We start from the raw sequence: 14139 nt of genomic DNA on the forward strand, positions 1-14139 counted from the left end.
CAATTCTTTCTGTATCCCCAAAATCTCATTCCAATAGAGAATACTGATCAGCCCCAAGATGCTGAGACAACCTGCCCACCAATGGCAGGGAAACTGGTTATAGTGACCCAACTAATGGTCTGGCTCAGGTTGCTAATCCAGCACTCACTGGGGATGCCTAGTTTGTGTGGCTCATCACAGTTCATTTGCACAGTGAGCTTTTTATTTTCTGTACTCAACATTTTGCAAGTGGTTGATTCAAAGTTGGGAGAGTCAGATCCATTCCAAGTATGTAATGGATACTAGACTGATGCGGCTATAAGGTATTTTTGGTAAACTTTGAATACCAAACAGTTTTCTGCATGGGATTCTGTGTTAAAATCCCTAAACTGTCTCTTGTCTTTAATTCACAGGCCTACAATGCAAAGATAAAAAACTATGAGGATCCGCCAAACTGCGCCCGCAGTTCAGCAAACAAAGGCAAGGGTAAAGGGAAAGGCAAAGGTAAATGGTGTTTGTAACTTGCTGGTCATTACGATGTTACTAAATAGCAGTAGATGTAGTCTTACAAGTTTGCCCGTTGGCTGTATTGGTAGACTGATGAGAGGGTCCAGATTTGGTCCTCGGTTTGTGCTGAGTTAAGTAATCTCATCAGATGTTAAATTTCACATGACAATTGGCTTATGTACATTTAGTCTACAGCAGCATAAATACAGCCAAGTTGTCTGCTTCTTATTGCTGTCCCATGAAAAATTTGTTGGAAAATACATGCATGATGCCACATGAGGTTTAATAGTCCTGTGGTCAAATAGCCCAATAATACTTGTGGTGTAGGCTCATAGACTAAGAACAGCCACTTGGTCAAAGAATTAATGAATTCTAGTAAAAGTAAGTGGAGTTGAGAAAAAAGTGTACTCTTGTATGGATTTGAATGCATTCGGAAACTAAGGGGGCAGGTCGAGACCTTATTTGGGAGGTTGGGCAAAGAGAGCAGAGTACTTTTATAGCTGTCATGATTTTTGTTCCCTTACAGGAAAAGGAAAGGGGAAATCTGCAACTGAGCCCGAGCAAACTGAGCCAGAAGTTACAGACAACAAATTGGAAAAACTGCGCAGCCTTGATGTTTTCTCTGGTTGTGGGGGGCTATCGGAAGGATTCCATCAGGCAGGTTAGTTTGAGGGGGCGGAGAAGAGACTTCACATTAATCAGACGAGTAGCTGAGAAGTCAGGCTTTATGGTTAGAGAAACTGATGGATTTGGAAAACTGCACATTTGATACAACATTGCATCAAGAATAATTAAGCGGCCAACAAATAGTCAATGTGGTATTTCTGGCAAAAGTTCCCTGACATCTTTGTTATGGTCAGTATAATCTCCTTAATTGTTACACATGCTTGTACAAGTGTCCAGTCTATGGTCTATGAGTTCAGACTATCTGGTCCATGAACCCTCTATGACCTGCCCTTCCTGTAATCCACTCTTTCAGTTGTGTATTTATGCCGGTTGGGTTTGGCTGTTTCATCTTGGCGGGCTGGATAATTTGAAAAGCATCGGAGCTGTGCTTCCTCAGGATTGATTCAGCAGGCAGGAGGGCCTTCCAAATTCAAATTGCTGAATGCAGTGGCATTTTTTTGAACTTTGAATAGACATGCGTAAGTGTCCTCAGGCAGTTTATAACTTTGTTTATACACTTATACAAAATGATTACTGACAACGCAGCCGGCAGCTTACGTCATCCAACTGCGCCAATCTGCGCACATGCGTACCATTGCCCACGTTACGTGATGACGATATCTGCGCATGCGCTGTGTTCCGCAGTGCCAGGACTGTTGGCGCATGCGCAGATGACGTCATCACGTAGCACAGGCAGATGGTGGGGGGATCTGGGCCGGAGAGAGCGGGGTGGGGGGAGAGGGGGTCTGGGGTGCGGGGAGAGTGTGGCCGGAGACCTTGCTGGTGGGGGGTGCCCTCTCCTTCTGCCCGCCTGCTCGCTCACAGCCCCCGGCCCGCTTGGTCCCTCCCCTCCCCAGTTCGCTCACTCGCTCCCCTCCGGCCATTGTGTGCTGCCATGTGTTTTGGTTGCCATTGTGTGATTATTTGAGCAGCGCCATCTTTAATCCTGGCAGCTGCCTGACATCACAGACTGTGGCATTTTAGTGGCACAGGGCTGCATTTGCGCATGTACCATTGCAGCGCCACCTAGTGGTGGCATTGTCAGCGAACGCAGGCTTTTTTAAATGGGGAGGACTTTTATATGGATTTAGTTACATAGAATTCACTTAATTTAACCAAAGTAGCTCACTGAGACAATTATTTCACTGATTATGATGTTGCAGTATACGGTCAAAAAGTTCAGTGAAGATAGTACCCGTGTGAAACACTATTACACTGTGGTACTTGTGTACGGTAAACTTTGCACGTGTATCAAGGTTATGGTGAAAAGGCTGGGATATGGGACTAAATTGATAGCTTTTCTAAAGAGCCGGCACAGGCATGATGGGCCAAGATGCGACCTGCTGTGCTGTAACGTTGCAAGAGGCAGTGTGAAAAATAACTCTCCTCTTCCGCAGGTATTTCAGAGACTCTGTGGGCTATTGAGATGTGGGATCCAGCAGCCCAGGCATTCCGCTTAAACAATCCTGGTGCAACTGTATTCACCGAGGACTGCAATGTTCTGCTGAAACTCGTCATGGCCGGGGAGAAGACAAATTCCCTTGGGCAAAAGCTGCCACAGAAGGGTGATGTAGAGTTGCTCTGTGGCGGGCCACCTTGCCAAGGCTTTAGCGGAATGAATCGCTTCAATTCCCGCACCTACTCCAAATTCAAGAACTCCCTTGTTGTCTCTTACCTCAGGTCAGTGGAGTGGTCGCCGAAATCGAGCTGTGTGTCTCAATGTAACATTTGTTTAGGTGCTCTGTTTTGTTCACTGATTGACTAATCTAACAAGCGATTATGTATAATACTCATTCTCGTTTGGCACTGTCATGCTAGGCCCCCAGCTGCCAAGAATGAGGCACATTAATTGTGTCATGAACATTGACTTTAAACTGTTACTGGAGTGAAGAAAGAACAGATCAGCTGTGGTTGGAAAAGACATTTGTATATTAACAGACAGTGTTTGGAAGGACAAAGCAGCCATTCCCTGACTCATTCAACCCACAATGGACTTTTGATCACCAGATGTTGAAGGTGGGGGAGCTCACATTCCAGGTTGACTGCTAAGTTGGCCGAATACACAAATGGACATGATCAAACCAGCTAGTCACATGACTAACCTGCTGGGCATTCTGAGTTTTTTTTTAATCTATACAAACAGTTTGGGCAGAAAGCTGTTTGTTCCTGGACTGAGAAAATCCCTCTCCTGTTTGCTCCCATCTCTTTCTCACAAGCCTCTGAATCCACTGAAGACACATGAACCTCAAGAGAGAAAAGTCTCCTACAGTGGACAAGGTTTAAGAAGAATACTAGGCCCCAACAAAAATCAAGATCTGCCTACAATCAAGGACCCTACAGTGAGCTTCAAGAACCGTAACAACAACTCTTCAGATATTGCCTCAAACCTTCCCACTTTATTTTTCTTCTGCTCTTTTCTGTCTCTATTTGCATGTATCGCGTATGCATGCAGGCGTGGGTGCGATTCATAGGCATTATCAGGATTAGAGTTTAAGTTTCATAAAATTTCACTTTTCTTCTTTAAACCTGAAAGAACCTGTTGTGCTAGTTTCTTTGCCTTCTATTTGGAACGCGGCCATAAAGGATTCACCAAGGGGGAGCTGAAAACACGGTGTTTAAAATTAAACCCTGTTACGGTAAGATCAGGTGAAGGCTGAGAGGGACCCCTGGACACCTTTCTTACCTGGTCGTAACAGACACATAAATCAGTATTCAAGTCTTGGGTGGACTTGGGTTTTGTCGACAGGTAAAAGAAGTTGTGGGGGAGGGTGGCTTGTGAGTGAAGTGTTTGGCGGAAAAGGAAACTGAGCATCCTTGAGCTAGACAATCTGTTGCTGAAAGAGGGTAGTCTATTCCTCTAGTATAATGACTGGAGCACTGGTTGGGTTTGAATTAATCTTGTATGAACACTTGGGATGTTGACTGCGTACAGTTACTGAGCCTCAGCCTTCCTACTATTGAAGGCACGGAAGTTTAGTAATGTCTCATTCTGCTTTTCAATGGTTTCACAGGTCGGCGCAACATCGAGGGCCGAAGGGCCTGTACTGCGCTGTAATGTTCTAATGTTCAAACTTTGTAACTACAAGGACTTTAATGGAAATAACAGAAAAAAACTCACTTTTCAATCACTTGTATTTATGTACTTTGCAGCTATTGTGACTATTACCGACCCAGGTTTTTCCTCTTGGAGAATGTGAGGAACTTTGTATCATTCAAGCGCTCCATGGTTCTGAAGCTGACCCTTCGGTGTCTGGTGCGAATGGGTTACCAGTGCACTTTTGGGGTGTTACAGGTGAGCTGATGCTTCTTCTGACATGAAGCAGGTGTATTTCTCTGCCAGCAGAATGTGTTTTGTGCAGAAGTTATCTGATCCTCTGGTTGTCCAGGTAGTCAGTCTATTAGTGGTGTGCTCAGCTGTGAGGGCAGTCATAGCTATTCTTAACAGGGATCGACCTTTCTTATTTCTGAAATTCTCTACACATACTAAACAATGTAACTTAAGACTTTAATGAATTTCTGTTTTCTTAAATTATTGAGACATTCAACAAGTTATTGCACTTTTTGTCTCCTCTTCTGAGAGCCTGACCATTGCAAGGATAACTGTTCATCTGGAGCCAGGCATCCCTGTGCCTATTCCTCGGATGTAAGTCTAGATAGTAGCAGCAACTTGTTCACCCATGGAGGGCATGACAGGAGATTGAGTCACTATGACGAGGCCTCCAATTTTTCAGGGGGACCCATTTCATAGCAATTATGAGCAGGAACTCGGGCTGACTTTCCCCACCCCTAGGGTGCCATGGCCCATTGCTACCACTGCCCCAGCTGGAATCAGCACGGGTCGGATAAAGTCTGGAACTGTTTTGTCTGTATGCCTCAAGGCTACATTCAGCAGTCTCTTTCCCAGTTAAATCTCCAGAGCAGTTTACTTGCTTTAATGTTAAACAATGATGCAGCTGCTTGGTGGTCTTTAGCTGTACCATAAAATAGCAGAGGTGGGTTTAGCTCCAGTTCAGTGAATACAGTGGATGGAAAGAGATGGAGCTGAGCAGAGGCCAGTGACTTCTACAAAAGTTTGAAGTTACTGTTTAAAGTGCTCCTTTTTGCAAGCGAACTGGCATTTCCCTTTCTGGATTTACTGTGTTTTGTTGTCAGGCTGGTCAGTATGGAGTTGCCCAGACCCGGCGGCGAGCTATCATTCTGGCTGCAGCTCCCGGAGAGAAGCTGCCACTGTTCCCAGAGCCTTTACATGTCTTCGCACCCAGGGCCTGCCAACTCAGTGTGGCAGTGGATGATAAGAAGTTTGTCAGCAATATAACCAGGTAAAAAAAGTATTGCACTGAATTATAGCTTTCTCTGGCCAATGTTTTTCCTTTGTGAAATTACCAGAGAGTCACCCATCTGGCCATTTTTGCAAGTCTCGGCCATAACAGGCTATTCAACCACAGTTGGCATCACAGCCAAATTGGAGCCTGTCCGTGCACATTTTCAGCATGGATTGACTGGAGAGTAGAAGGTCTTGTTATTCCCATGTTTCTTCCCTAAACTGGGACTGCTGAAGCCATGACAGCAACCCAGCTGAGATTCAACACAGTCCAGTGAGTACTTCTGGGATATTCCTGGTTTGTGAGGCTCAACTTACCGCTGCATAAATTCCCTGAGGTGCAATTTTTGTGGCTACGTATTACTTCTAGCATAATGGACATACTGTCTGCTTTTTCTTTACAAGAATGCCATGTGTTTGTTTTACTTTCACTTTTTTCTTTCCTCCTCAAGAGAAGAAAATTTAACCCTTTTTAAAATGTAGCGCACTAATCCTCTTAAATTTTTATTTCTATCCTGAAAGTGTGTGCTACCAAACAGCACTCACTGTGTTAACTAAAGGATTTTTACTTATTCGGCTCCATGATACTTAACTGAAGGCAACTAACTTGACTCTGGCTAGCAGCTAAACCAGAAACCTGTCAGGTTGCTATGGTTCAGTACCATACAGGGTGATGCAGTTAATAACTGAGTCAAAGGGAGTTCTTTCTAACTTGTAGTTGATGTGAAATGATATTAGGGGGAGGCCTTTTTTTAAAAATATATTCTATCTTCCAAAGGACCAAGTCTGCTCCATACAGAACTATCACTGTAAGGGATACCATGTCCGATCTTCCTGAAATCCGCAATGGAGCCTCTGCGCTGGAAATCTCGTACAATGGTGAACCACAGTCCTGGTTCCAGCGACAGATTCGGGGCACCCAGTACCAGCCCATTCTGCGGGATCACATCTGCAAGGTAGGGGAGTTTTTATACCTAACTTTGCGGCGAGTGATGGAAGTTAATACCAGCTGAAAAAGCGAGAAACCCTTGCAGGTCAAACACAAAGGATTCAAAGTCGGGAAAAACACCAATCAATCCAGTTTTCCAATTCACCCAGCCTAGATCTCTTATTTCCTTGGCTTCATTGCTTTACCTGACAGATTAACCCAAACATTTGTTATCCTTTCCAATAAAGGAATTCTTTTGTTTTATTGCATAAATGCCAATTTATAGCTTAACAAAATAATATTCTGGGTTTAGTTTACCTTCTGTCATTTAATATTTTATGTATCTGAGGTTCTACCGTCCCACCCTTTAATGGGCTCTCCATTTTAGTTTAAGCATGTTATCTTTCCTCAGTACCTCATCTCCTTGTTTATCCCATCTCTCTCTATAGGATATGAGTGCCTTAGTGGCAGGCAGAATGCGACACATCCCCCTTGCTCCGGGCTCCGACTGGCGTGATCTTCCCAACCTTGAGGTGCGCCTTTCGGATGGCACCACAACCAAAAAACTGAGGTACACGCACCATGACAAAAAGAACGGACATAGCAGCGCTGGCGCTTTGCGTGGAGTCTGCTCTTGTGCAGAAGGTGAGTGGAGGACATTGTTTGTGGGGGGGAAAATTGTATCCGTTTACAGTCGTATGTGTATATTAGCACCTTGATGCATTTTGGAAGAAAGAATGAGGAGGCAAAATAAGCTAAATGGTACAATTTTAAAGAGGGTGTAGGAACAGAGATCTTGGGGATTCACATGCACAAATCTCTGAAGGTGACAGGACAAGTTCATAAAGCTGTTCAAAAAGCATACTGGATCCTTGACTTTATGAATATAGGCATAAAGTACAAAAACAACAAAGTTATGCTGAACCTTTTTAAATCACTGGTTAGGTTTCAGCTGGAGTATTGTGTTCATTTCTAGGCACCGCATTTTAGGAAGAATGTCAGGCCTTGGAGAGGGTGCAGAGAGATTTGCTAGAATGGTACCGGGGATGAGGCACTTCTGTTATTTGGAGAGATTAGAGAAGTTGGAGTTGTTCTGCTTAGAGCAGAGAAGGTTAAGGGAAGATTTAATAGAAATGTTCAAAATTATGGATTTTGATAGTGAATAGAATTAGTACACAGATTTTTTTTTGAGAAATCCAGATAAAGAGCCAAGAATAATAGTGCAGATAGCGGAGTTGAATAGAATGAAAAGGCAGACTCACTCAGAGTAATGATTAAGTGATACCAAACTCGAGTTTTCAAAGTCTAGAGTTTTACGTGGGGTAGGGGTTGAATTCCCTAGCTCTGTGTTCCTGACTAAGACAGCATTAAGAGTAGCAGACTGGAATGAGCCTTGATCAACATAATACGGATGGGGGTTGTCGGTTGGTGCGTTCACAGGGAACAAGAAAGGAAAGTTATGGGAAGCACTAATTTTAAATAACTTGCATTTAAATAGTGCTTTTAACGTAGAAAATCGCCCTCAAGTGTTTCACAGACAATCAAAAGTTGGGTGCTGAGCCAAAGCATTAAATAGAAAGTAGAGGGCACTAAAAGCTTCATCAAAGAGGTGAGTTTTAAGGAGGGTCTTAAAAGGAGGAGAGGTAGAGTGGTTTAGTGAGATTTCAGTTTGGAGGAGGTTATAAAGATGGGTGAAGTCATAAAAGGATATAAGCGGCAGGGACCATGAGCCAGTGTAGGTCAGGAAGTACAGGATGCTGGCAGCAGACTTTCAGATAAGCTGAAGTTTAAGACAGTGGGGAATGGGAGGAGAGTTGCAATAGTCAAGTCTGGAGGTGATGTAGCATGAGTGTTTCAGCAGCAGATGGCATGAAGTGGGCGATGTTACAGGGCAAAAAGAAGACGGTGTTTATAAAGGAGAGAATAATGGGGTTTGAAGTTCTGCTCTGGATCAGATAGGATATGGACAGTCTGGTTCAACCTAAGATGTTGACCAGGGAGGAGAATGGATTTGGAATTTAAATAGTGATGCTACAGGTTATAAGGGAGTTGAGGCAAAAAGGGAAGCAATAACAAACAACACAGCTTTTTCTTTTTGTATTAAGACTGTAAAAGTCACTTTTCTCATGGGGTTTATTTTCATGATTTCATAATTGTGTCATCCTTATCAGCATGCAGATTTAAATTTAGAAGTGCAAATTTCTCCAAGCACCCTCTGCAAAAATATGGTTGGGTTTAAATTTTGCATTTGTTTTGTCCATTGTCTCACTGTCACCTGGGTCTGTGGTTGGATTTAATGTTCGTTGCAAATAGATTTTTTTTGTAATCTTCAAAAACTTCTTTAAATGTAATTTGTGTTTGAAATTGCTTTGTTGTTGCGTTTCTTTTTCCCTATGCACATTGCTCTCCCTCTACAAAGATGAGACACCACACCACACAGAATTACTAGAGCAGGGCCAACTTTAGCTCTGTTTCGTTTTACAGGCAAACAATGTGAGTCAGCTGACAGACAGTTCAACACGCTCATTCCTTGGTGCCTACCCCACACTGGAAACAGACATAATCACTGGGCCGGCCTATACGGTAGGCTTGAGTGGGATGGATTTTTTAGTACTACAGTCACCAATCCTGAGCCCATGGGTAAACAGGTAAATCATGGTTTCTGCTCAATCTCTGCGTGCACCAATTAAATTTGCATTGTAATCTCTTTCTTGCATCTTTTACACCCTGTCAGCTTCTTTAAAACAAACTTGATGAGCTTCTTTGATGGTCAAGTGGGTAAAAGCAGAACCTAGTGTTGTATGAGCCATGCTGACCGGCAGGTCTCTTGACGGAATCTAATGTGTCATTTGATGTGTTCCAGGGGCGTGTGCTACATCCTGAACAGCACCGTGTAGTGAGTGTGCGAGAGTGCGCACGCTCCCAGGGATTCCCAGATACATACAGGCTATTTGGAAACATTTTAGACAAGCACAGACAGGTGAGTGTTGATGAATTTTTCACAAATCATTAATCTAGGGTTGAAAAAATGTTTGCTGGGTAGTTTGGGTGATTAAACGCACCATGTTTTTAGCTCCCCCTTGGTGAATCCTTTTTTAAAAATTCTTTCATGGGATGTGGGCGTCTGGCTAGGCCAGCATTTATTGCCCATCCCTAATTGCCCTCGAGAAGGTGGTGGTGAGCTGCCTTCTTGAACCGCTGCAGTCCATGTGAGGTAGGTATACCCACAGTGCTGTTAGGAAGGGAGTTCCAGGATCTTGGAACGGCGATATAGTTCCTAGTCAGGATGGTGTGTAACCTGGAGGGGAACTTGCAGGTGGTGGTGTTCCCATGCATTTGCTGCCCTTGTCCTTCTAGTTGGTAGAGGTTGCAGGTTTGGAAGGTGCTGTCTAAGGAGCCTTGGTGCATTGCATCTTGTAGATGGTACACACTGCTGCCACTGTGCGTTGGTGGTGAAGGGAGTGAATGTTCACCGCTTTCCAATTATACGGCAAAGAAACCAGCACCAACAGGCTTTCTTGGGTTTAAAGAAGTTGAAATTTATTAAACTTAAACTCTAATTCAGTTAACGCCTATGCATACATGCTGCGCTCCACACTAGCATGCATACGTGATGCATGCAAATAGAGACAGCAGAAGAAAAATAAAGTGGAAAGGTTTGAGGCAATATCTGAAGAGTTGCTGTTACGGTTTTTCGAGCTCACTGTAGAGTCCTTGATTGTAGGCAGATCTTGCTTTTCGTTGGGGCCCGGTATTCTTCTTAAACCTTGCTCGCTGTAGGAGACTTTTCTCTCTTGGGGTTCGTGTGGATTCAGAGGCTTGTGAGAGAGAATGGGGAGCAGACAGGAGAGAGATCTTCTCAGCCCAGGAGCAAACAGCTTTCTGCCCAAACCGTTAGTACAAATTCAAAAAACTCGGGTTGCCCAGCAGGTTAGTCATGTGACTAGCTGGTTTGACCATTTTAGCAGTCAACCTGGAATGCGAGCTCCCCCACCTTCAACGTCTGGTGATCAAAAGTCCATTGTGGGTTGAATGTGTCAGGGAATGGCTGCTTTGTCCTTCCAAACACTGTCTGTTGATATGCAAATGTCTTTTCCAGCCATGGCTGATCTGTTTAACAAGTCCTTTCTTCACTCCAGTAACAGTTTAAAATCAGTGTTCGTGACAAAAGTAATGTGCCTCATTCTTGGCAGGTGGGGGCTGAGCATGACATCTTGTTGAAAGATTGTGCTGTACTGACACTGCTCAATTTCTAGCACATAATCCTGCAGGGTCACTTGCATATTGTGCTAGTGGCATGAAATGAGCAGTATTGTCACAATTTTCTAGGATCCTGGAATAAAACTGAATCTTTCTCTAGTTCTTGTTGCTAATCTTGTCATTGGCAGAGTCTTGGGAGTAAGATGTCTGGCTGCCTTGGTAATTGATGGGTGGAAGTTTGTTGAACAGAGCCTGCCTCCTGTCGAGTTGAGTAGTAGTCCTGGAAATACCTGGAAATAGGGCGGCACAGTGGCGCAGTGGTTAGCACCGCAGCCTCACAGCTCCAGGGACCTGGGTTCGATTCCGGGTACTGCCTGTGTGGAGTTTGCAAGTTCTCCCTGTGTCTGCGTGGGTTTTCTCCGGGTGCTCCGGTTTCCTCCCACAAGCCAAAAGACTTGCAGGTTGATAGGTAAATTGGCCATTATAAATTGTCACTAGTATAGGTAGGTGGTAGGGAAATATAGGGACAGGTGGGGATGTTTGGTAGGAATATGGGATTAGTGTAGGATTAGTATAAATGGGTGGTTGATGTTCGGCACAGACTCGGTGGGCCGAAGGGCCTGTTTCAGTGCTGTATCTCTAATCTAATCTACCTGCCATGCATGAGCCATGTTGCTGTTCTATCTCCCCTGAAGCCGTAGCCCCTAATTTATTGCAGTGTTATGTGACAGAGTGATAATCTTTGTACCATCTCATTAACTTTTTTTTAAAACACAGGTTGGCAATGCAGTACCACCTCCTCTGGCTAAAGCCATCGGCCTGGAAATTAAACTGTGTATGGTTGAGAAGAAGAAAATGAACACAGCAGGTAACTAGCTTAAAATGTGCATAGCTGAGTATATTTATTTCATACATTTGTGATCGTGTATCTTTGTGGGTTTAAGTTCCACTCCAGGACTTGAGCACAAAAATCTAGGCTGACTCTCCAGTGCAGTACTGATGAAGGCCCCTCATTTTCCAAGATGCTGCAGAGTTTATGCAGTAAATACAGGGTATGTTGAGTGGATTTGAACTGGTAATAAGGGTCAGACACTTCCCTGGTAGAATGGAGTTTTTGGGAGAGAGAAACTAGACCAGTAACCCAGAACTGGTCGTGGGGGTGCTGGTAAGAGAGAAGAATTGCAAGGGACAGAAAAAGATGACCAAAAGGGCCATGGTTTCAGGGGTTCACTTATCAATCACTCTTCATTTTCTGATAGAGCCTATCAAAGCAGAGACTATGGACACTACCAACTGATTCATCTCCTTAAGCTTGATGTTCTCACAGAATCTTCACGCACGAGACTGAAGGCAGAAAAATTCCTGTGAATATTCAGTGAAACTGTCATTTTTAAACTGGCTGCCATGGAGTTGCCAATGAAGATGTAACATTGTTTTTAGTTAACGAACATTTTTCTCAATTGTGCAGTGCTGTCACGCATTGTGGATTTTAATGTGGTTTTAAAATGCACAGTATTTGAATAATGTCCACTTTCTGCAGTGGTAATTCATATGTTTAATAAACTTGTAGTTTTTATATGTTGTAATATTTCTTCCAATAAATACCTTTTATTAAGTGGAATACTAGAGTGTCCCAACTATTTGTTTATATTTGGTGTGATCTGCTTTCTTTTGCATCTTATTTCTGCCCAATTGTCCAATAGCCATTAATGTACTGGGGCCTAAGCTTTGGAATTCTGTCCTAGTATCTCACGTGGCTGTCAAATTTTGTTGGATAATGCTCTCCTGTGAAGCACCTTGGGACATCTTTGTGTTGAGGATTGTCAGGCAAAACCCCCACCTGCCAAGACTGAGGCACACATAATTTCACCACATGAACATTGAAACTGCAAGCCCCTGACTGGAAAGACCTTTACATTGTAACTAGCAGAGTTGGGACAAAGGACCATGTCCTGACCCATTCATCAACCAACAATGGACTTTTGATTACTAAATGTTGGTGGTGGGGGGAGCTAGCATTCCAGGTTGATTGCTAAGATAGTAGAATCCTCAAACACAGAAGTGGTCCAACTAGTTTGTGTCACATGACTAGCTGCCTGTTGGGATTTGAACTCAGAAGGCTGTTAGCTCCTGGACGCCTGCTTATCTCAAGGAATTGAATCTTGTGAAAACACATGAATCTCAGAGTAAAGTCTGCTATGTGAACAAGGTTTAAGAACATTGGGCCCTGACGAACAGTAAGGCTACCTACAATCAAGTGAGCGCAAAGCACAGTAAAAAAAAAAACTCTTCTGATATTGCCTCAAACTCCCCCTCTCCTATATTTTCCTCTCTTTTCTGTTCCTATTTGCGTGTGCATCATATATCCGTAAGCGTTAATCGTTTCAGGTTTAATAAATTTATCATTTCTTTGCCTTACAATTGGAAAGCTGTGAACAAGGAATCACAAAAGGGGAGCTCAAAACAGTGTGTTTAAAAATAAAACCCTGTTACAATAAGACCAGGTAAAGACAGCCAAAGAGCCCGAGACACATTTCTCACCTGGTTGTAACAGAAATTTGGCTGTGGGAAACCAAATTGTTCCCAAAAAGAGCAAGTTTTCAATACAGGTTTTCTTGTGTGTGATTGAATACTAACCCCATCTTTGAAACTGAAGCTAGCAGCTTTCCAAGCCAGGGTGAAGTAACTTTTGGGATAAGTTAAAAGCACTGTCTATGGAGGAGTTAAGAAAAATGGCGGAGCGTTTAACTACATGGCAAGGCTAGGAAGTCTGAACTATCAGGGATAGTGGAGGGAACTTGTGCCTGGAGTCGGAGGAGGTAGGGGAGGTCCTAAATGAATACTTTGCTTCAGTATTCACTAGTGAGAGGGACCTGGTCGTTTGTGAGGACAGCGTGAAACAGGTTGATAAGAGGGAGGATGTGCTGGAAATCTTGAAAGACATGAGGACAGATAAGTCCCCGGGGCCAGACGGGATATACCCAAGGATATTAAGGGAAGCGTGGGAAGAGATTTCCGTGCCTTTGGCGATCTTTGCGTCCTCACTGTCCACTGGAGTAGTACCAGAAGATTGGAGGGTGGCAAATGTTATTCCCTTGTTCAAGAAAGGGAATAGGGATAACCCTGGGAATTATAGACCAACCAGTCTTACGTCGGCACATTATTGGAGAAGATTCTGAGAGACAGGATTTATGATTATTTGGAAAAGCATAGTTTGATTAGAGACAGCATGGCTTTGTGAGGGGCAGATCATGCCTCACAAGCCTTATTGAATTCTTTGAAGATGTGACAAAACACATTGATGAAGGAAGAGCAGTGGATGTGGTGTATATGGATTTTAGCAAGGCGTTTGATAAGGTTCCCCATGGTAGGCTCATTCAGAAAGTAAGGAGGCATGGGATACAGGGAAAGTTGGCTGTCTGGAAACAGAATTGGCGGGCCCATAGAAGACAGAGGGTGGTAGTAGATGGAAAGTATTCAGCCTGGAGCTCGGTGGCCAGTGGTGTTCCGCAGGGATCTGTTCTGGGACCTCTGCTCT

At 43.7% G+C, this 14139-nt stretch overlaps 1 protein-coding gene across 1 annotated transcript in view; it reads left to right on the forward strand.

The window, feature by feature from the left end:
* The window catches only part of dnmt1 (DNA (cytosine-5-)-methyltransferase 1), a 41443-nt gene extending 29221 nt beyond the window's left edge, over positions 1 to 12222 (forward strand). The window contains exons 24-34 of the mRNA XM_068021267.1: positions 393 to 483; positions 1013 to 1147; positions 2550 to 2832; positions 4303 to 4444; positions 5305 to 5471; positions 6252 to 6429; positions 6851 to 7046; positions 8886 to 9049; positions 9265 to 9381; positions 11379 to 11469; positions 11861 to 12222. Of these exons, the coding sequence (XP_067877368.1) occupies positions 393 to 483; positions 1013 to 1147; positions 2550 to 2832; positions 4303 to 4444; positions 5305 to 5471; positions 6252 to 6429; positions 6851 to 7046; positions 8886 to 9049; positions 9265 to 9381; positions 11379 to 11469; positions 11861 to 11898 (1602 nt within the window). The 3' untranslated portion in view covers positions 11899 to 12222. The remainder of the gene's footprint in view (positions 1 to 392; positions 484 to 1012; positions 1148 to 2549; positions 2833 to 4302; positions 4445 to 5304; positions 5472 to 6251; positions 6430 to 6850; positions 7047 to 8885; positions 9050 to 9264; positions 9382 to 11378; positions 11470 to 11860) is intronic.
* Positions 12223 to 14139: the final 1917 nt, after the last annotated feature.

This window comes from Heterodontus francisci, chromosome 43 (assembly GCF_036365525.1).
Source record: "Heterodontus francisci isolate sHetFra1 chromosome 43, sHetFra1.hap1, whole genome shotgun sequence".
Classification (NCBI taxonomy): Eukaryota; Metazoa; Chordata; class Chondrichthyes; order Heterodontiformes; family Heterodontidae; genus Heterodontus; species Heterodontus francisci.